Consider the following 24,040-nt stretch of genomic DNA (forward strand, 5'->3'; position numbering starts at 1 on the left):
CGTCGTGAAGAAGGCGCAGCAGCGCCTCTTCAACCTCAGGAGGCTGAAGAAATTTGGCTTGTCACCAAAAGCACTCACAAACTTCTACAGATGCACAATCGAGAGCATCCTGGCGGGCTGTATCACCGCCTGGTACGGCAACTGCTCCGCCCTCAACCGTAAGGCTCTCCAGAGGGTAGTGAGGTCTGCACAACGCATCACCGGGGGCAAACTACCTGCCCTCCAGGACACCTACACCACCCGATGTTACAGGAAGGCCATAAAGATCATCAAGGACATCAACCACCCGAACCACTGCCTGTTCACCCCGCTATCATCCAGAAGGCGAGGTCAGTACAGGTGCATCAAAGCTGGGACCGAGAGACTGAAAAACAGCTTCTATCTCAAGGCCATCAGACTGTTAAACAGCCACCACTAACATTGAGTGGCTGCTGCCAACACACTGTCATTGACACTGACCCAACTCCAGCCACTTTAATAATGGGAATTGATGGGAAATGATGTAAATATATCACTAGCCACTTTAAACAATGCTACCTTATATAATGTCACTTACCCTACATTATTCATTTCATATGCATACGTATATACTATACTCTACATCATCGACTGCATCCTTATGTAATACATGTATCACTAGCCACTTTAACTATGCCACTTTGTTTACTTTGTCTACATACTCATCTCATATGTATATACTGTACTCGATACCATCTACTGTATGCTGCTCTGTACCATCACTCATTCATATATCCTTATGTACATATTCCTTATCCCCTTACACTGTGTATAAGACAGTAGTTTTGGAATTGTTAGTTAGATTACTTGTTGGTTATCACTGCATTGTCGGAACTAGAAGCACAAGCATTTCGCTACACTCGCACTAACATCTGCTAACCATGTGTATGTGACAAATAAAATTTGATTTGATTTGATTTGGTAGGCGCAAACCCAGGTAATGCTTTGTAGGTTAGCAGTAAAACCTTGAAATCAGCCCTTGCTTTAACAGGAAGCCAGTGTAGAGGGGCTAGCACTGTAATATGATCACATTTTTTGGGTCTGGTCAAGATTCTAGCAGCCATGTTTAGCGCTAACTGAAGTTTATTTATTGCTTTATCCAGGTAGCTGGAAAGTAGAGTATTGCAGTAGTCTAACCTGGAAGTGACAAAAGCATGGATTTGTTTATTTGCATTATTTTTGGACATAAAGTTTCTGATTTTTGCAATGTTACGTAGATGGGAAAAAAAGCTGCCCATGAAAGAGTTTTGATATGGTTGTCAAAAGAGAGATCAGGGTCCAGAGTAACGCCGAGGTCCTTCACAGTTTGATTTGAGACGATTGTACAACCATCAAGATTAATTGTCAGATTCACCAGAAGATCTCTTTGCTTCTTGTGACCTAGAACTAGCATCTCTGTTTTGTCCGAGTTTAAAAGTAGAACATTTGACGCCTTCCACTTTCTTATGTCTGAAACACAGGCAGAAACACACAGAGGAAAAGGCAGATTTAAAGAGGAGTCCGTAATTTGCTTTCTAACGATCATGATCTTTTCGTCAAAGAAGTTAATTAATTTATCACTGCTGAAGTGAAAGCCATCATCTCTTGGGGAATGCTGCTTTTTAGTTTGCTTTGCGACAGTATCAAATACATTTTGGATTGTTCTTATTTTCCTCAATTAAGTTGGAAAAATAGGATGATCGAGCAGCAGTAAGGGCTCTTCGATACTGCACGGTACTGTATTTCAAAGCTAGTCGGAAGATTTCCTGTTTAGTGTAGTGCCATTTCTGTTCCAATTTTCTCGATGCTTGCTTCAGAGCTCGGGCATTTTCTGTATACCGGGGAGCTAGTTTCTTATGACAAATGTTTTTTGTTTTTAGGGGTGTGACTGCATCTAGGGTTTTACACAAGGTTAAATTGAGTCCCTCAGTTAGGTGGTTAACTGATTTCTGTACTCTGACTTCCTTGTGTAGGTGGAGTCTCGAAGGGCATCTAGGAATCTTTGGGTTGTCCGAGAATTTATAGCACGGCTTTTGATGATCCTCGGTTGGGATTATTTGTTGCGATTGTAAACGTAATAAAATGGTGGACCGATATTCCAGGATGATGAGGAAAAACATTAATATCACAACATGCCACGGGACAAAACTAGGTCCACAATATGACTGTGGCAGTGAGTAGGTCCGGAGACATGTTGGACTAAACCCACTGAGTCGATGATGGACTTTTCCATGTGAACATTAAAGTCACCAAAATGTGAATATTATCTGCAATGACTACAAGGTCCGATAGGAATTCAGGGAACTCAATGAGGAACGCTGTATTTGGCCCAGGAGGCCTGTAAACAGTAGCTATAAAAAGTGATTGAGTAGGCTGCAAAGATTTCATGACTAGAAGTTCAAAAGACAAAAACGCAGTCATTTTTTATTTTTTGGGACATTTTCTATCGTAAATGTTAGCAACACCTCCGCCTTCACGGGATGCACAGGGGATATGGTCACTAGTGTAACCAGGAGGTGAGGCCTCATTTAACACAGTAAATTCATCAGGCTTAATAAAGCCATATTTCAGTCAGGCCAATCACATCAAGATTATGATCAGTGATTAATTCATTGACTATAACTGCCTTGGAAGTGAGGGATCTAACATTAAGTGGCCCTATTTTGAGATGTGAGATATCACAATCTCTTTTAATAATGACAGGAATGGAGGAGGTCTTTATTCCAGTGAGATTGCTAAGGCAAACACCACCATGTTTAGTTTTGCCCAACCTAGATCAAGGCACAGACACGGTCTCAATGGGGATGGCTGAGCTGACTACACTGACTGTGCTTGTGGCAGACTCCACTAAGCTGGCTAACAGCCTGCTGCCTGGCCTGCATCTCATTGTGGAGCTAGAGGAGTTAGAGCCCTGTCTATGTTTGTAGATAAAATGAGAGCACCCCTCCAGCTAGGATGGAATCCGTCACTCCTCAGCAGACCAGGCTTGGTCCTGTTTGTGGGCGAGTCCCAGAAAGAGAGCCAATTATCTACAAATTCTATGTTTTGGGAGGGGCAGAAAACAGTTTTCAACCAGCGATTGAGTTGTGAGACTCTGCTGTAGAGCTCATCAATCCCCCTAACTGGGAGGGGGCCAGAGACAATTACTCTGTGCCGAATATCTTTCTAGCTGATTTACATGCTGAAGCTACGTTGCGCTTGGTGACCTCTGACTGTTTCCTCCTAACATCGTTGGTGCCGACGTGAATAACAATATCCCTATACTCTCTACACTCGCCAGTTTTAGCTTTAGCCAGCACCATCTTCAGATTAGCCTTAACGTCGGTAGCCCTGCCCCCTGGTAAACAGTGTATGATCGCTGGATGATTCGTTTTAAGTCAAATACTGCACGTAATGGAGTCGCCAATGACTAGGGTTTTCAATTTTTCAGAGCTAATGGTGGGAGTCTCAGACCCCGTAACAGGAGGAGGAGAGACCAGAGAAGGCTCGGCCTCTGACTCAGACCAGTTGCTTAATAGGGAGAACCGGCCACAGGCCTCCAGTTCTTAAGTTTACACAAGTCCCATTTTTTGGGCAGGAGAGTCAGAGCTGCCAGATGGCAGTTCATCGGCAACTCTCCTACCCTGACGCACTCACGCAACACGCAAAAGAAATCCAGTCCAATTGTTCCCCATCATTTTTTTATAAACTCCACTGGGAGTCTATCGGTGCACAGCCGGGTGACATCTGGGTTACGGCCTCTGCCAGTTCATGGAATGTCCATTTCATCCCTCTGTGCCAGAGAGAGCTTAGGGAGTTCAGCAAACAAAACCTGAGCACACATAGGATCACACAGTTCTGCCCTATACAACTCAGTAGAAAACTCCACAGTCTGCTCCCACATCTCCCCCACCACATAGGTCACCCGCACATCCGAAAGCCGTAGACAATGCATACCCTTGGCCTCACCACTCTGTCTTTCCAAACCAAAGAAGAAGGAGCTGGGAGCATCCATCTTCTTGAGCATGGAGAACCTAGCTCTTACAAGTTCTCCCTTTGCTTTAACCTGGAAAAAACTGCCCAGGTCCCTACATAATTCAGCAAAATTAGCCTGGAGGCCTACATTGCCTTGCCTCACCAGAATTAGCGGCATCTCACTCATACTGCGCTCAAATTTCCCCAAAACTCCCCTAGCCTGTGAGGATGAGAGAGCTGTATACTGTTGGCAGAAAAGCCGAATTTGGACTTTTCCCACATCCCACCATTGACTCAGAGACCCATACTCCTCCCTTCACTGCCCCCGCCTTTCCCAGAAAGTCTGGAAACCTGAGCAAAAAAGTGGCATCTTGTAAAAGCTTTACATTAAACTTCCAATAGGATGCCTGCCAAGGCCCTGGTTAAATAGACAGATGAGCCATGGTGATGTGATGATCTGAAAAACCCACCGGGAGAATGGTAGCGCTCAACAGCCTATTGCTCTGATTCCTGGACATGTAAAAACGATCAAGTCGGGCTGCACTCACCCTAGCTCCAAAGACCTTCATCCATGTATACTGTCTTGTGTTGGGATGTCTTGTTCTCCAAACATCCACTAGGTCAAACTGCTTAACAATGTCCCTTAACACACCCACTGAGCCTGAATGAGGCTCCTCCCCACTTCTGTCTTTCGTAAAATCCATTGTGCAGTTCCAGTCCCAGCCAACCACCAGTATCTTCTCAGGCGCCATCTGTGAGAGTTCCTGTCTAAGACATCCAAACAGAAGTCCCCTCTCTCTCCCTGTGTTGGGCGCATACAGATTTATAAAGACAAAACCACTGTTGTTAATTTCTGCTTTTACTACAAGCAGTCTACCCCTACACACCTCCTTTGAGGAGCACATTTTTACAGACAGACCAGGTACAAAAAGGACTGTCACCCCTGCACTAACATTTGTCCCATGGCTCAGCACACTTGCCCGTTTCCCACAACAGCCCCCAATCGACTTCATTCACCAAATCACTATGGGTCTCCGGCAGAAACAACACCTGTACTTGTTTTTGTTTTACATATTCACCAAACACACATCTTTGGCACCATTTATATTAAGCTAGCCTACCCACATTGGGAGAAAAGCCAGCAAAGAAAAAGACCAAAAGCAAAGCTCAAAAAGCCCCAGTGCCAGAAAGAAATTATTCATCTAAACGGTGTCTGAAGGTAGACCTTTACACACTGTTGTGACCCACTTCCTCAACCTAAACCGTTTCCTGGGTGAGATGACACCATGCCCCTAATTTTTCATAGCGTGTTGTACTGTTCTTACAAACTTTCCCAGATCGCAAAACAAAGCCTCAAGATTAACTTTTTCCCCTTAGTCTCATTCAGGAACCTTGACAGTCCCCTCACCGTATACTTTGACCCCTCTGCCTGTCTGGCTGTCAGCTCTGGACCCATTGGGGAGGAGTCTGAAAATAAATCCTCATCTTCTTCAGACTCACCTTCCTCATCTCCATCTCCCATCCTGACCACCTGCTCTTTCTCTCTAGTCGGGGCCTCCCCCCGGCACCAGGCAGAGATTCCATAGTGCCTTTGACCAAACCAGCCTCTCCCCTCCTTTCTTCTCCTCCTTTTCCTCTTCCACATGACAACGCCCTCCACCCCCACTAGCCACTTACCCTTCCCCACTAAACTCTCCTCATCCACTAGTATAACCTGACTAGACCCACTATCTGTAGCATAACTAGGCCCAGCCTCAGCTACACCACCATCTGTAGCATGACTAGGCCCAGCCTCTGCTGCCTGTGTCTCATGGCCCCCTGCACTTTGACCTCGATTTCCCCCACAGTCACTTGTACCCTCACCTTATCTACGGCCTTTATGTGGGCACGCAAAGCTCTTATGCCCCAAATCCCCACACTCAAAGCACCATAGACTATCTGTGCTGGCAAACCCTGTGCAGAGCCCCTCCCCATGCCTACCTTTAAAATGCATATTTAACTGTTGCTCATTGTTACTCAGAAACATGAACACCTGCATCCGGAACAAAACAACATGCCTGACAGCATCTGCCTGAAAACCTGCCAACAGTACACGAAACCCACTAGCAAACTTATCAAAACGACAGCTCTTTCCTGATTTGATCATTCGTAATAAACAGAGGTACATTTGCAATTACCACCCTGGTTGAAGGGGTAGAAAGAGGAGAAATTGGCCCCAACACAAATATTCCACTAGTAATGTGCCTACCCACCAATTTTGCTCTTTTCATGAACACAACCACAGCTTTGGTAATTCTGGAAGTGGAATGTATAAATTCAGCTCCTACCTGTTCACCGACCATGAGCAGAATCTCCTCCACCTTAATTCTATTCTCAGGAACACACCTGAATCCATTCCGTAACGACAGCGTCTCCTCCGCACTAGGCTGCGAAGCCATTGCATACACCACCCCGTTCAAACCCCAGGAAACTAAAACTCTGTCCTCTTCCACCCTAACTTTGAAAAAAAAAACTGTGGGTGCCGCTAAAACAAACATTAACCCTCCACCATAGAAATAAAAAATGAAAGAAAAGACCAAGGAAATATATTTTTCTTTTAAAATCTTAGGACAGAGCCCTCCACACTAAACACTCAAACTCCAAAAAACTCCTAGCATGCACTGCAAGAGAGAGAGAGCGAGAGAGGTCATATCAGACCCAAAAGCTCCTCTCCTGTCCTGGGAAACCAGCCAATTGTAATAGCTCTGAAAAAAGGCGTTGAAGATTTAATGTACAGTAACTGGAGGAAGTGTATATTAAACGCTGGCATCTTAAGTAGGGCTCCCCATTAACACTTCAAAACTGGATTATGAATCACCAATAACTCAGCACTGTAATTTTGGGTGGGGAATATCAGTCATCATTGCCACCAAAGGTTTATTAGGCCCATAAGGGGATGGAAGGGAGCAGTGTGGGTCCTGTCATGGATGTTGTGTTAGGGTGTTGAGTTAGCTTAGAATGGGACCTACTTAATTTGAGGGGAGAGGGATCAGATGCGGTGAAGGTCGCTTATAAGGACAATTAGGGGGTTGACTCTTCCTCCCTCCATCTCTCTCCTTGCTCTGTAGCTCTCTCACTAAGTCTCTCCCTTGCTCTCGTTCACAATCTCTCGCTCTTTCACTTCCCTCTTTTTTCCTTCTCTCTCTCTCCACTTCCTCTGGCAGGACATGTCATTTACTGGCCTATCCAGTGACCTGGCTCTAAGACTATGAGCCAATGACTGTTACCATTAGAGCAGAGTGCATGTAACTAGTTCCAGATAGTTTAAGAGCCCTTGTTGTCAACACAGGAAAGCCCCCGAGGTGAGACAGTGCATGCGCTCATCTAACCATTTCTTATGTGTCTTCGGGTGTTATGGGTGCTGTTGTGGCTGATAGCAGGACTTTGAAGACTGGTCTGTTTCCCTGCATTCCTGTGGAGCAACTCACTGTGGGACTTCCAGACATAACATTTACTCTCCCTCTTATGTCATTATTGTTATTTCACTCCCCCTATTACAAGCATTATTTCACTCATCTCATACTGGAAGTATCAGTGTCTGGCGCAAGTCATCAACTGATCATAATGACCTGATGACCAGATTGTGTGTGTGTGTGTGCCTGCCTGTGTGTGTGTCTCTCTCTCCCTGTCACCAGCCGCTGGCTGGCCAGACTGCAGCGCGGTGTTCTCAACCAGAGAGGAGCACCGCTTCTCCAGCTGTAATTAAGAAAGCACTTTGAGACTGATTTCTATTGGACATTCAACGTCATAGACGTGTCAAAATGATATTATAATCCAGCATTCCTTCGCTCCTTAACCTAGGTAAAGCAATACTACATTTTTATTTGTTGACATACTTTAGCACATGCTTTACTGTGTATAGCCTACTTTACTGTTTTAGGGTTCAAACCGAAGTTAGGGTTCAAATTGGAGTCATCAGCGACAACAAGCAGCTGCTTGAATATCTAGTTTCGTGGTACAGTCAGTGGATATAGACAAATCCATTTGAATAAATGTCAGAGCTCTGGATTTAGACACTAAAGACCATGTCAATGGAGCGTATTTCCATGTGATGGCTTTAGCTAAACCCATGTGAAACACAGAGGAAGGCAAGGGGATCAGAGAGAACAGGCAAATATCAGAGAGAACAGGCCAATATCAGAGAGAACTGGCCAATGTACATCACAGCTTGAACATTTCCTGGATGGATGGACAACAAGCTGGACGGATCAGAGATGCTATTTTAGGTCGGTGGCTTGGAGACAGAATGTGGGATGGCGTGGGACTGGGATATTCTGATGGGAAGGCTCCGGAACCCCACTAGGGAATGTTGTGACCTTTAGCCTGCATGACGCCCTGGCTTTCCACTACATCAACAAGTGCTGTACACACTTCCTAATGTATGTCAACATTTACACACATCATGTAAGAAGTGCACACTTCATATACGTTACCTAAACAAGTACACATGCTAAACACACACACATGTGAATACCTTAACATCAAAGTTAAGTGGGTTACATTGCTAGTCTGTTGATCATTTTTTACCCAACCATGGAATGTACATTCCCCCCCCCATATTTGTTTCAGCCTGTGTTTAAGATGGAGGAGATTGGGGGTGGGGGGGTCCTGCCCTCAGGGCAATCAACTTAAATAAACAATGTTGGGTTTTCTATTACAGGAAAATCTTTCTGACATGTCCTCTGTTTTAAATATTACTGTACGGGATCTCCTCAGAACAGGACCAGAACACAACTCTAAATAAAGCAATAACATTTCAACATAATTGCATAAGACACCACCAAATCCAATAGTCAAGATCAACATCATGCAATATAAACATTTGACAGATGTAAAAAAATATGAAATAGATAGACATAGACCAACTCAACCGTGTTCGCTGAACTGTTCCATTTAATTATGTTCAATGGCCGAGTTCTGCAAAGACAACTAAACACAGATCTGTAGTCAGACAACATAGCAGCCGTTGGCTCTACAGTGTCCTGATAAAGATTCCTTCCAAATGAACTGTACATGGATGCTCCATTACTCTGTGCCGCAGATCATCCTTAAGTACTAATAAAGCACAGCTCTAATTATGTCCCCACTTAATTGATTCTGTAGCTCGTCGGAGGCTCATTTCGGGGGCTGGCCCTGTTGCTTAGCCTGTGACAGAGTCTGGCCTACTGTAGCCAAAGCTCTGAGCTCTATGGCAATTATATTTAGTACAGCCAGAGACAAACAGGCCCTGAAAACTCACCACTATTATACAATAACATTCAGACACTGGCAGGGCAATGCAGGGTAGACCAGGGCCTTTCATGAGTTTGGTATTACCTTTATGGAGGTCATCTATGCAATTTCAGGTTTCCATGTCAAATGCATTAATTATTTTCACAGGCTTCATTCCACACCGCCACCCCTGTCCCTAAAGGGTATACAAAGAGGCAAAAATATTGTATTATTATTTTCAAAGCTTTTGATAAAATATTTCTGCTAAAGTTAGAAGTTATTTTTTAGCAAGGAGGGGGTTGTCAGTGAGTGTGTCAGTGAGTGTGTCAGTGAGTGTGCTCCGTGCTTGCTGGTTCCAGTACAGAGGCTCCCAGTGTGTTCAGGACAGGTTGTTTTGTTCACAGAGGCTAGATGGAGAAATAGGGACCTGGCCACCACTGGAGCTGCTGTACAGTCAGTGGAGATGGTGGTGAGTGGAAGGGGACACAGTTCTACAGACAGAGAGAGTACTTCCTGCAGCATCGGAAATACCAGCCTTAAGATCAGAGGCTCAACTCAGATTACAGACAGAAATACACACACGCAGACTCACACACACACACACAAATCAACACACATCAATCAAAAGTGCACACAGTAAACACAAATGAAAAACAAAGCTCATGAGAGTAAACACTCTCATAACCACACACATACACACACTCCCCTGGGAGCAGGGCTGAATTCTTCCTATTCTAACGCCCTCCTGAACTTGCTTGGGAAAAGGAAGTGTGTTCTTGTGTAATCTTAGAAAACAGTGACCAGGGGAAAACAGTTCAGCAGTTGCCAAGCGCAGAGGTCAGGCCTAAGTGAGCCTCTCAGTTTTATGGCCTAGCACACAAAAGAGGACAGGGTAACTTGTCCTTTAACTTTCACATGCAGTAACCACACACACGCACGTCCTTTTGTCCTTCTCACAGACGACACTAGGACGTACTGTATGTCGCTTTGTATTAAACCTACCTACATGTCACTAGTGTTGCTTTAGAGCAGTCTCATGGATGGATCTAACAGTTTCCAATACAGAGGCTGGGCTATTAGCCATAATCACAGTCATTGTAAATACTTTGGAGCTGTAATAAAAACCAGACAATTAGAACAGAGCGGATGGCTACTGGCCGGTCTGCCACAGCTATTGGAGTAACATAATTTCATCAACCCAAAGATTCTAATGCTGATTACGTCATTTCTAGGAATGATGGCTTGGAGAAAGATGCTATTGTCCAAGCTCATATTGTAAAGTGAGAAGATGTGGAATGATCTTCTTTGTCGTTGTATTCAATGTGGTTTCTTTAGTTCCAGACTGGTTCCATGTCTCAATATGCCAATTTCTCTGTGATGTGCATTTATTGTAAGGCAAGCTGACTGTACATAGTGCATTTAGAAAAAGATCTGCGTTGTCAAGGTGCTACTTGACTTCAGTAAGATCAGACTGTCGTCATGGTTATGTTTGATTTGATGGAGAGAGAGAGAGAGACTTTAATATCAGCAGCAGCAATCCTTTCATCCTTGTTAATCCCTATCATTTCAGTATGTAGGAGTTGTGGTCCTCAGGAAGAAAGCCCAGATGTCATAATATCTTTTACATAACAGCAAGCTTCAAAACATCTACAGAACTCAAACTATTCAAGAGTAGCAAATATGTTTAATATAGTGTATTAGGTATAGAATGAAAGCAGACTATGTGATGGGAGAAGGGCTGCAGTGCAGACCTCAACCATGTATTATGAATGGTACTTCCATGCAATTACTTTATTAGGTAACACTTCACTTGACACCCAGTGTCATAACACTTCATGACACTGTCATAATCATGTCATAGGTCATAACAGCTGATGTAACTTGTCATAACCTGGTCATAACACTTCATGACACTGTCATAATCATGTCATAGGTCATAACAGCTGATGTAACTTGTCATAACCTGGTCATAACACTTCATGACACTGTCATAATCATGTCAAAGGTCATAACAGCTGATGTAACTTGTCATAACCTGGTCATAACACTTCATGACACTGTCATAATCATGTCATAGGTCATAACAGCTGATGTAACTTGTCACAACCTGGTCATAACACTTCATGACACTGTCATAATCATGTCAAAGGTCATAACAGCTGATGTAACTTGTCATAACCTGGTCATAACACTTCATGACACTGTCATAATCATGTCATAGGTCATAACAGCTGATGTAACTTGTCATAACCTGGTCATAACACTTCATGACACTGTCATAATCATGTCATAGGTCATAACAGCTGATGTAACTTGTCATAACCTGGTCATAACACTTCATGACACTGTCATAATCATGTCATAGGTCATAACAGCTGATGTAACTTGTCATAACCTGGTCATAACACTTCATGACACTGTCATAATCATGTCAAAGGTCATAACAGCTGATGTAACTTGTCATAACCTGGTCATAACACTTCATGACACTGTCATAATCATGTCATAGGTCATAACAGCTGATGTAACTTGTCATAACCTGGTCATAACACTTCATGACACTGTCATAATCATGTCATAGGTCATAACAGCTGATTTAACTTGTCATAACCTGTTCATAACACTTCATGACACTGTCATAATCATGTCATAGGTCATAACAGCTGATGTAACTTGTCATAACCTGGTCATAACACTTCATGACACTGTCATAATCATGTCATAGGTCACAACAGCTGATGTAACTTGTCATAACTTGGTCATAACACTTCATGACACTGTCATAATCATGTCATAGGTCATAACAGCTGATGTAACTTGTCATAACCTGGTCATAATATGATCATAACACTGTCATGACACATATTTACACCTATTGTGCCATATATTGTGTTATTTTATGGCTGGTTATGACAACTACATAAGCGTGTCAAAACCCAGAACTATTCAAATGTTTTTTTTCCCTGCCGAGAAGTTTAGTTTCATTTGAAAGTTTGTCTCTTAAAATCCTTTGTTTTTTAATGTAATTTTTCATCATATTTTAAGTAACATATTTAACATATCCTTTATGACACTGTCATTATGACCATCCTGTGTCACTTTACTTGGACTAAGAAAATAAACTTTATGACACTGTCAAGAAGGACTATGACCATCCTGTCACTTTACTTGGGCTAAAAATAATTTACTTCATGACATTGTCAAGAAGCATTATGACCATCATAATCATATAAGCCAGATAGACCTATCACGTACATGGCCTTATGTCAGTCATCAGTCAAAAGAGTGTTCTTGTTCTGCTCCTGAAATCTGCTCTTGCATTCATCCCAGTCATCAGCAACAGATCACTGGGGTAGGTGCATGTCTGACATCAATGTGTGTGCAATTACAGTGATAATTTAATATGGTCAATGTTATATAAAAATGTTACATAACGTAAACATACTGTTGACAGGTAGGCTATGGTGTACTGGAATGTTCTTCCTTGTGTGGTGGGTTTAACCAACCCTAAAATAACACAATATATGTCACAACAGGTGTAAATATGTCTCATGACAGTGTTATGACCATTTTATAACAGATTGACATGTTATGTCAGCTGTTATGAAATAGCTGTTGGACGTCTTAGGACGCTGGGTGTCACATCGTCTTAGGACGCTGGCTGTCATAACGTCTTAGGGCGCTGGGTGTCATAACGTCTTAGGGCGCTGGGTGTCATAACATCTTAGGACGCTGGGTGTCATAACGTCTTAGGGCGATGGGTGTCATAACGTCTTAGGACGCTGGGTGTCATAACGTCTCAGGGCGCTGGGTGTCATATAACGTTTTAGGACACTGGGTGTCACAACGTCTTAGGGCGCTGGGTGTCATAACGTCTTAGGGCTCTGGGTGTCATAACGTCTTAGGACGCTGGGTGTCATAACGTCTTAGGGCGCTGGGTGTCATAACGTCTTAGGGCGCTGGGTGTCATAACGTCTTAGGGCGCTGGGTGTCATAACGTCTTAGGGCGCTGGGTGTCATAACGTTTTAGGACGCTGGGTGTCAAGTAAAGTGTTACCCTTTATTACATAGACACGAATCAGAAGCATTTTCAAATTCTGGAGGGAAAAAAACTCAACTTAAGTCTGCATTGTGATAGACTATGACACACAGCCGCTTTAAGATAGTTGGGGGTGGGGGTTTTCCGAAGGCTATATCGGTCCACTAATACAGGACTAGTAAAGGCCCAGTGCACTACATTTGTGAATCATTTTTTAATTCATTCCGATTTTTCAGGGGGTGCTGCAGCAGCCTCAGGACCCAGGTTTTATTATAAAGCTAAGCGCTCCAGGAAGGTTGCTAAGGGGACCATGAGTCCTGTATCTTCGCTCTTGTGTGAACGTCAATAGCTGTTTACATTTCTTTCCATCTTTCGTTCAACTGTGAATTAATGCAGCGAAGCGGTGGACCTCTCCAAGGGTTTTCACATTGAAAAGATCCTAATCAAACACCTACACTGTAAATGGAACCTATTACCACTAATGACTTACCTAGGAATGAATCCTGATGAAGCCTTGGAGTGGAGAACTATTAGCACCGCAGGTTTCTGTCATCATCCATGGTGCTTTAAGGGTCATCATTAGAGTTTTCATTGTCCATTGCTGCTTTGAAACAATGGCCGCCTTTTACAAGATGATGTGATAGGGGCTTCAGGAGAGGGTCGGACCACATGGTGTTTGTTGGTGTTTTAGAGATAGATACCGTAAGGGAATAATTTGACTTTCAAGGTACATTTATTGTCAAATGTCTGAATGTGTGCCTAAGTGAGCTCTAATGACAAAAATGGGTTGATTGTTTTTGTAGTAGGATCAGAAAAGATAGTGTCAATATTAATCATTTTGTCAAGGAAAGTGAGGACATTAATGTGTAGGAAATGTGGCATCTGGATATTGGAGGGAATAGCATAAAACACACATTGTTCAGTATTACATAAAAATACATGCCCATATGTAGCCTGTGGGGAGGGAAATTCACCCTGTTCTTGTCTTAGAGTTTTTCATTGTTTACCTTGATGGGCTGATTAATGTCTGCTACGTCTAATTTTAACTATCAAGTCTGACTATACAGGGAAAATATCCCCTCATGACCGGAGTCTGAGGTTTGGAAATGTCTGTCTGGTCACTCCATAGAGATTAAAACCAGGGTCACAAGGCAACATCATGGGATCAACCACACTCTCTTAAGGGGGGAGGGGATACTTTAGCTTATTTAAAATGAATGTTTTATATCAGATGTTACATTTCTACTAGTTGCCACAGTGTGTTAAATAAATTAGGAATACCATGGCATGCTTTCAAAGTCAACAGCCTTGGTCATCCATGATATCATTTTGAAACCTTCCCCCTCGGGTGAGCGTTAAGTGCAGTTGGTATGGTCCAGGCAGGGGTGGGAAAGGCGGCTGGAAAGTGGAAACGCTTTACTGATTTCACTATGATGCCCTAAATGACCAAGAGAACTGGACTTGTCTTCAATATTGGTTTAAGATTTAATTTGTATCATTTGTATTTATTTTTTGAGTGAGTGGTTTCCTCATTCTTTAAAATAGTAAAATATATGACAACATTACAGCACCATGTTGATTACAAGTAAGTAACAACTTTTATTGTGTTTACTTCAGTAATAGTTTAACAAATTCTAGGACAGTGACAAATATCAATGCAGATGTATTAACATATTCAGAGAGCCACTAGCCTGATAGGATGTCAGCTGTGACGTTCATGAGGCTGATGCTCAAGATGAGGTGAGGAGTTCAGATGATATGAGGCGTTAGGTACCACCACACGAGCATCCGTCTCTTGTCTAATACATATGGAAGCCTATATCATTTTGCAACAAGCTTTTAAAATATACTTATTTAAATGAACAATGTTGACTGTTTTGGCATAGATTCAAAACTTATGTTTCTGTTTACTATAAAATCGAGAAAATGTGTACTATAAAGAAGGTCAAAATAAAATATTCAAATAACATCTTAAGAATGTAGACCTACAGAGTACAAATGTAATATTTTATTTCTGGCCTGAAGGTTTGCATGTTACGTGGGAGAGTGTTTTATTGTATTCTTCATGCAGGTGCCTATAAATTGTTGAAATTAATGTCAGTTATAATGTTAGAGTATGAAATATAATGGATTTGTTGCTTGCTGCATACATATTCCTAGCATTAAGGTCTAAATGGGTTCAGGCTTCAAAATTAGTAGATACAAATTGTACGCTAGATAATGTGATACAACCAAAGATTTGTTGATGTCCGTTACTGAGCGTTACAGGAAAGCACCACACACACCGCCGCCATACATTTGTTATTGTCCGTTACTGAGCGTTACAGGAAAGCACCACACACACCGCCGCCATACATTTGTTGCTGTCCGTTACTGAGCGTTACAGGAAAGCACCACACACACCGCCGCCATAGATTTGTTATTGTCCGTTACTGAGCGTTACAGGAAAGCACCACACACACCGCCGCCATAGATTTGTTGATGTCCGTTACTGAGCGTTACAGGAAAGCACCACACACACCGCCGCCATAGATTTGTTGATGTCTGTTACTGAGCGTTACAGGAAAGCACCACACACACTGCCGCCATAGATTTGTTGATGTCCGTTACTGAGCGTTACAGGAAAGCACCACACACACACCGCCGCCATAGATTTGTTGATGTCTGTTACTGAGCGTTACAGGAAAGCACCACACACACCGCCGCCATAGATTTGTTGATGTCCGTTACTGAGCGTTACAGGAAAGCACCACACACACACCGCCTCCATAGATTTGTTGATGTCCGTTACTGAGCGTTACAGGAAAGCACCACACACACCGCCGCCATAGATTTGTTGATGTCCGTTACTGAGCTTTACAGGAAAGCACCACACACACCGCCGCCATAGATTTGTTGATGTCCGTTACTGAGCGTTACAGGAAAGCACCACACACACCGCCGCCATAGATTTGTTGATGTCCGTTACTGAGCGTTACAGGAAAGCACCACACACACCGCCGCCATAGATTTGTTGATGTCCGTTACTGAGTGTTACAGGAAAGCACCACACACACACTGCCGCCATTGATTTGTTATTGTCCGTTACTGAGCGTTACAGGAAAGCACCACACACACCGCCGCCATAGATTTGTTGATGTCCGTTACTGAGTGTTACAGGAAAGCACCACACACACCACCGCCATAGATTTGTTGATGTCTGTTACTGAGCGTTACAGGAAAGCACCACACACACTGCCGCCATAGATTTGTTGATGTCCGTTACTGAGCGTTACAGGAAAGCACCACACACACACCGCCGCCATAGATTTGTTGATGTCCGTTACTGAGCGTTACAGGAAAGCACCACACACACCGCCGCCATAGATTTGTTGATGTCCGTTACTGAGCGTTACAGGAAAGCACCACACACACCGCCGCCATAGATTTGTTGATGTCCGTTACTGAGCGTTACAGGAAAGCACCACACACACCGCCGCCATAGATTTGTTGATGTCTGTTACTGAGCGTTACAGGAAAGCCACATACAAACCACCGCCGCCATAGATTATTCAACTAACCTGTTCTTGGCAATACTTTCTTCGTATTATAGAAATGTCAGTTGCAGGTAGTTCTACAAACACCAGCGAAAATTCAGAAAGATATTAAATCCATGTTTTGTACCGCCCCAGGAGGATCCTCGCCCTCTTAGCTGCCGCACATCTAGCATTTCCCAGCATTTTAGCAGGAACTAGTCGTTTCTATGCGACACGGCCATGGCCATGTGTAGAAGTAGATGACAGAGCATCACACAGTGTTACCAAAACACGGATTTAATATCTTCCTGAATTTTCAATGGTTATTATAGACCCACCTGCAACTGAAAAATGACATTTCTAAGATTCTTCATTCTCGATTCAGTGAAAAAGTAAGTATTACCAAGAACAGGTTAGTTAAAACATCTACGGCGGTGGTTTGTATGTGGCTTCCCTGTAACGCCCAGTAATGGAAACCAACAAATCTTTGGTTGTATCACATTATCTAGCGTACAATTTGTAGTTAATACATTTGATGAACTAGGAGATATGATAGAAAACCAGCTGCTTTGAAATCAGAGATAAAAGGCTTAGCACCTCTGTTTTTCCCCATGGTGTTTGCTTTTCACGGGAACCAGACATTCAGTCATTACAATGGATTAGACTATTTGGTCTCTAAATCAACTAACTGTTGTATTTCACCATTTAAGATTTGGCTTCTTGTCATTTGCATAGTTCTACTTGACAATTAGATGTCAAGTATTTCCACTCAGTCAACATGATTCATAGTGATGGAAGGCAGACTCAGACATAAGTTTGGCTCATTTGCAGATGGTCCTCTGGAAAGGTTCAGTTGAGATTTACCTGTTCATTTGTGTCTAGTATTTCTTAGAATACTTTTTTCCACTAATTATATTTTCTGTATTCTGAGTAGTTACAATTCTCTAACTTTAGCAGTGAAAATCCCTCTGACTCTCTTTCCATTGGCATGAGTGGATCACACGGACTGTTGTTAGCAACCAGAAGCAACATAGCACAGGCGAGCGCAGGAACAATTATACCAACTTTGGCAGGGGAGTAATGCAACGAGCTATGCCTAGCAAGGGCTGGTGTGGATGGAATGATTAGGCAGCACTGTGGAGCTGTGTGACTAACTTGACACTCTAGATGTTTTGCTCACTCAAAATGTTAAGTGGGATTAGTTATTGTGTGACAATCATTGTTACTTTTTCCATTTGAACTCTGATTTTCTGACTGAGTGTCAGTTTGTGTCATACAGTACATGGGAGAGCTAACTGGACCCAAACATGATGGGAATGATCAACGGGTGGATATAACTGCTAAGTGAATTTGTGATTCATCGAGCATCTATGGGCGATTCCACACCAGCAAAAGCGGAAATTATTTTTGGTATCTCAGATTGTTCCTACAATTCTCACACAGAAACTTCATTGGGAGGAAGGGTGTTTGACATGCTTTTTACATTTATATCACAAACCATTTTGGAGAAAATCATAATGAACGTGGCAATTGTAGGCCCTTTTTAGACCTATACATGTCTCCTGTAAGACTCTATGATCTTTGAACCATACATGATACACACAATATATTGATGTCATTATACTCCTTATAGTGAGTGTGCTCTAAAATATGGAATATGTCTGGATTCTGAAATACACATTTTTATATTCATTTATGAAACCCTAAAAATATTTATATGAATACCCTTTTTGATTTAGTTCATTTTAAGACATTGTTTGGAATAATATACTCTAAAAGTGCATCAAATTTACAGAGTGGGTTGTACAATATCACACGAATTACAGGACGTATAGTATCATACATCTTACCCAGTTGTACAATATCATACGATTTGGATGACGTATCCTATCAAACATCCTGGAGGGCTTACATTATTATACTACTTTCTCTGAGACCAGACCGCTGGTTGTGTCATAACAACAATAGAGAATTAAAAGGAGAATTTACGTTGCTGGTTAGAACTGTCGACAAAGGTTCTGAGAATTTACGTCAAACAGCCAGCGTTCTGTCCATTCTGTTTTGTTTTGTTCTTTTCTATCTGTTCCATGACTTATGGGGTCTTCAGCAAACAAGCTTCCGGTTTACATTCAAAGGTCAAAGGTTGGTCATATGTCAGAACATAAACATACTGTACATTCATCTCTGACATGGTTAAACATCTAACCAGGCCACATCCCTAGCACTCAAAGTTACAGTTCTCAACTCAAGTTCAGAGACATTTGAGGTTTTCAAAACGCTTCTACACCTCACTTGACACTTGCCATCCCAGTTAAAAGCAGAGGACTGCTGTATTTGCATTCCACTGAGACTGTCGAATCTAAGTCTAAGATCTCTGGAGGGACATTGAAGATCAGAACCATGTAAGCTGTCAGAGCAGAGATGTTCTCATATCACACAATGGCTTCGAGATGCTTTTCTTGTGTCTATCAATTCATAGAGGCGTTGGGATTCTGGAGAAGTACAGTTAGGCCTCTAGGCCTGGAGGACCACACAGTAGTAGCACTTTATAAGGTGACTCCAGGCATTGAGTGACTGTGTGTAGTGTGTGTTGAGTGTGTGCTGGGATGCCACTCTGGGAGGCAGCTTGAAGGCTGAGTCAAGGCTGGCCTGAGGTGAAGACCCCTTAATCACTATACTGCTGTCGTTGCTACCTGCACACATCACACACACACACACACACACACACACACACACACACACACACACACACACACACACACAATGTAGCACCATTATCCCGGTCCTCTCAGACCGCTGAAACATGCTCCTCCGACTTACTGGCACTGCTAGGGAGGGAGCGGTCTAATCGAGGGCATACATCTCTTATCAGAACCCAGAGCCCAAAAGCACAACTTCCTCCAACGCGGCCTGAGGTATTTGGAAAAGGAAGAGCCTTTCTCTGCTTGGCCTTATTAAAATTGGAAGTCTGATATAACCATGATTGTATAACAGTCATGCACAGCGCATACAGTGGTGGAACAGTGATGAGTGCATGAATTGCAGTAGGCGCTGTGAAGTTCGTTGGTAAAATTCCGTACGCCAAAAACACTATTTCTGGCCATAATTTAACTTTTTGGCCAACTGTTTTAGGCCTTTTTCAGCCCTATGATGTCATTCTGACCGCTTGTGTGGGTAGCTAACAGTGTAGTTACATTTCAGTGCAGGATGTTATGAATAGGGAGGTAACAACATATGCTTACCTGCCTTTTCTGTGTCTGGCACCATAGGCTTAATTTGACCTGCCTGACAGGCACATTCAGATACCCCTGGATTTAGAGCCTCAGTCACAGTTATTTTAAACTATGTGATACTTCAGCAGGTGCAGCTGATCCTCTCGCAAAAGTCACCCCACCCCACCTCGTCCCCATCCAACCCCACACTGAGACAGGAACAGAAGTCCCCACCCCACCTCGTCCCCATCCAACCCCACACTGAGACAGGAACAGAAGTCCCCACCCCACCTCGTCCCCATCCACCGCCGCCATAGATTTGTTGACCCACCCCACACTGAGACAGGAACAGAAGTCATCCCACCCCACCCGTCCCCATCCAACCCCACACTGAGACAGGAACAGAAGTCATCCCACCCCACCTAGATTTCCCCATCCAACCCCACACTGAGACAGGAACAGAAGTCCCCACCCCACCTCGTCCCCATCCAACCCCACACTGAGACAGGAACAGAAGTCCCCACCCCACCTCGTCCCCATCCAACCCCACACTGAGACAGGAACAGAAGTCATCCCACCCCACCTCGTCCCCATCCAACCCCACACTGAGACAGGAACAGAAGTCCCCACCCCACCTCGTCCCCATCCAACCCCACACTGAGACAGGAACAGAAGTCCCCACCCCACCTCGTCCCCATCCAACCCCACACTGAGACAGGAACAGAAGTCATCCCACCCCACCTCGTCCCCATCCAACCCCACACTGAGACAGGAACAGAAGTCACCCCACCCCACCTCGTCCCCATCCAACCCCACACTGAGACAAGAACAGAAGTCATCCCACCCCACCTCGTCCCCATCCAACCCCGCACTGAGACAGGAACAGAAGTCATCCCACCCCACCTCGTCCCCATCCAACCCCGCACTGAGACAGGAACAGAAGTCATCCCACCCCATCTCGTCCCCATCCAACCCCACACTGAGACAGGAACAGAAGTCACCCCACCCCACCTCGTCCCCATCCAACCCCACACTGAGACAGGAACAGAAGTCATCCCACCCCACCTCGTCCCCATCCAACCCCACACTGAGACAGGAACAGAAGTCACCCCACCCCACCTCGTCCCCATCCAACCCCGCACTGAGACAGGAACAGAAGTCATCCCACCCCACCTCGTCCCCATCCAACCCCACACTGAGACAGGAACAGAAGTACCCACCCCACCTCGTCCCCATCCAACCCCGCACTGAGACAGGAACAGAAGTCACCCCACCCCACCTCGTCCCCATCCAACCCCACACTGAGACAGGAACAGAAGTCACCCCACCCCACCTCGTCCCCATCCAACCCCGCACTGAGACAGGAACAGAAGTCACCCCACCCCACCTCGTCCCCATCCAACCCCACACTGAGACAGGAACAGAAGTCACCCCACCCCACCTCGTCCCCATCCAACCCCGCACTGAGACAGGAACAGAAGTCACCCCACCCCACCTCGTCCCCATCCAACCCCGCACTGAGACAGGAACAGAAGTCACCCCACCCCACCTCGTCCCCATCCAACCCCACACTGAGACAGGAACAGAAGTCCCCACCCCACCTCGTCCCCATCCAACCCCACACTGAGACAGGAACAGAAGTCATCCCACCCCACCTCGTCCCCATCCAACCCCACACTGAGACAGGAACAGAAGTCACCCCACCCCACCTCGTCCCCATCCAACCCCACACTGAGACAAGAACAGAAGTCATCCCACCCCACCTCGTCCCCATCCAACCCCGCACTGAGACAGGAACAGAAGTCATCCCACCCCACCTCGTCCCCATCCAACCCCGCACTGAGACAGGAACAGAAGTCATCCCACCCCACCTCGTCCCCATCCAACCCCACACTGAGACAGGAAGAGAAGTCACCCCACCCCACCTCGTCCCCATCCAACCCCACACTGAGACAGGAACAGAAGTCATCCCACCCCACCTCGTCCCCATCCAACCCCACACTGAGACAGGAACAGAAGTCACCCCATTCCCCCACCTCGTCCCCATCCAACCCCGCACTGAGACAGGAACAGAAGTCACCCCACCCCACCTCGTCCCCATCCAACCCCACACTGAGACAGGAACAGAAGTCCCCACCCCACCTCGTCCCCATCCAACCCCACACTGAGACAGGAACAGAAGTCATCCCACCCCACCTCGTCCCCATCCAACCCCACACTGAGACAGGAACAGAAGTCACCCCACCCCACCTCGTCCCCATCCAACCCCACACTGAGACAGGAACAGAAGTCACCCCACCCCACCTCGTCCCCATCCAACCCCACACTGAGACAAGAACAGAAGTCATCCCACCCCACCTCGTCCCCATCCAACCCCGCACTGAGACAGGAACAGAAGTCATCCCACCCCACCTCGTCCCCATCCAACCCCGCACTGAGACAGGAACAGAAGTCATCCCACCCCACCTCGTCCCCATCCAACCCCGCACTGAGACAGGAACAGAAGTCACCCCACCCCACCTGTCCCCATCCAACCCCGCACTGAGACAGGAACAGAAGTCATCCCACCCCACCTCGTCCCCATCCAACCCCACACTGAGACAGGAACAGAAGTACCCACCCCACCTCGTCCCCATCCAACCCCGCACTGAGACAGGAACAGAAGTCACCCCACCCCACCTCGTCCCCATCCAACCCCACACTGAGACAGGAACAGAAGTCACCCCACCCCACCTCGTCCCCAACCAACCCCGCACTGAGACAGGAACAGAAGTCACCCCACCCCACCTCGTCCCCATCCAACCCCACACTGAGACAGGAACAGAAGTCCCCACCCCACCTGTCCCCATCCAACCCCGCACTGAGACAGGAACAGAAGTCACCCCACCCCACCTCGTCCCCATCCAACCCCGCACTGAGACAGGAACAGAAGTCACCCCACCCCACCTCGTCCCCATCCAACCCCGCACTGAGACAGGAACAGAAGTCCCCACCCCACCTCGTCCCCATCCAACCCCGCACTGAGACAGGAACAGAAGTCACCCCACCCCACCTCGTCCCCATCCAACCCCGCACTGAGACAGGAACAGAAGTCATCCCACCCCACCTCGTCCCCATCCAACCCCACACTGAGACAGGAACAGAAGTCCCCACCCACCTCGTCCCCATCCAACCCCGCACTGAGACAGGAACAGAAGTCACCCCACCCCACCTCGTCCCCATCCAACCCCGCACTGAGACAGGAACAGAAGTCACCCCACCCCACCTCGTCCCCATCCAACCCCGCACTGAGACAGGAACAGAAGTCACCCCACCCCACCTCGTCCCCATCCAACCCCGCACTGAGACAGGAACAGAAGTCATCCCACCCCACCTCGTCCCCATCCAACCCCACACTGAGACAGGAACAGAAGTCCCCACCCACCTCGTCCCCATCCAACCCCGCACTGAGACAGGAACAGAAGTCACCCCACCCCACCTCGTCCCCATCCAACCCCGCACTGAGACAGGAACAGAAGTCACCCCACCCCACCTCGTCCCCATCCAACCCCGCACTGAGACAGGAACAGAAGTCACCCCACCCCACCTCGTCCCCATCCAACCCCGCACTGAGACAGGAACAGAAGTCACCCCACCCCACCTCATCCCCATCCAACCCCGCACTGAGACAGGAACAGAAGTCACCCCACCCCACCTCGTCCCCATCCAACCCCGCACTGAGACAGGAACAGATGTCACCCCACCCCACCTCGTCCCCATCCAACCCCACACTGAGACAGGAACAGAAGTCACCCCACCCCACCCCACCTCATCCCCATCCAACCCCACACTGAGACAGGAACAGAAGTCATCCCACCCCACCTCGTCCCCATCCAACCCCACACTGAGACAGGAACAGAAGTCATCCCACCCCACCTCGTCCCCATCCAACCCCGCACTGAGACAGGAACAGAAGTCACCCCACCCCACCTCGTCCCCATCCAACCCCACACTGAGACAGGAACAGAAGTCATCATCCTCCAACACTAACAGTTAGTGATCTGTCCTAGCTGTTGATATGATGAACCCTGGTC

At 45.7% G+C, this 24,040-nt stretch overlaps 1 protein-coding gene across 2 annotated transcripts in view; it reads left to right on the forward strand.

The window, feature by feature from the left end:
- The window catches only part of LOC115135936 (rho GTPase-activating protein 7-like), a 78,907-nt gene that overhangs the window by 35,332 nt on the left and 19,535 nt on the right, over positions 1-24,040 (forward strand). Inside the window, exon 1 of one of the 2 annotated variants that reach the window (XM_029671168.2) lies at positions 14,658-14,825. The exons of the other annotated variant lie outside the window; for it this stretch is intronic. Within the exon in view, the coding sequence (XP_029527028.1) occupies positions 14,813-14,825 (13 nt within the window). The 5' untranslated portion in view covers positions 14,658-14,812. Of the gene's footprint in view, positions 1-14,657; positions 14,826-24,040 lie in introns of those variants that run through there. 2 annotated transcript variants of the gene reach the window in all.

This window comes from Oncorhynchus nerka, linkage group LG10 (genome assembly GCF_034236695.1).
Source record: "Oncorhynchus nerka isolate Pitt River linkage group LG10, Oner_Uvic_2.0, whole genome shotgun sequence".
Taxonomy (NCBI): domain Eukaryota; kingdom Metazoa; phylum Chordata; class Actinopteri; order Salmoniformes; family Salmonidae; genus Oncorhynchus; species Oncorhynchus nerka.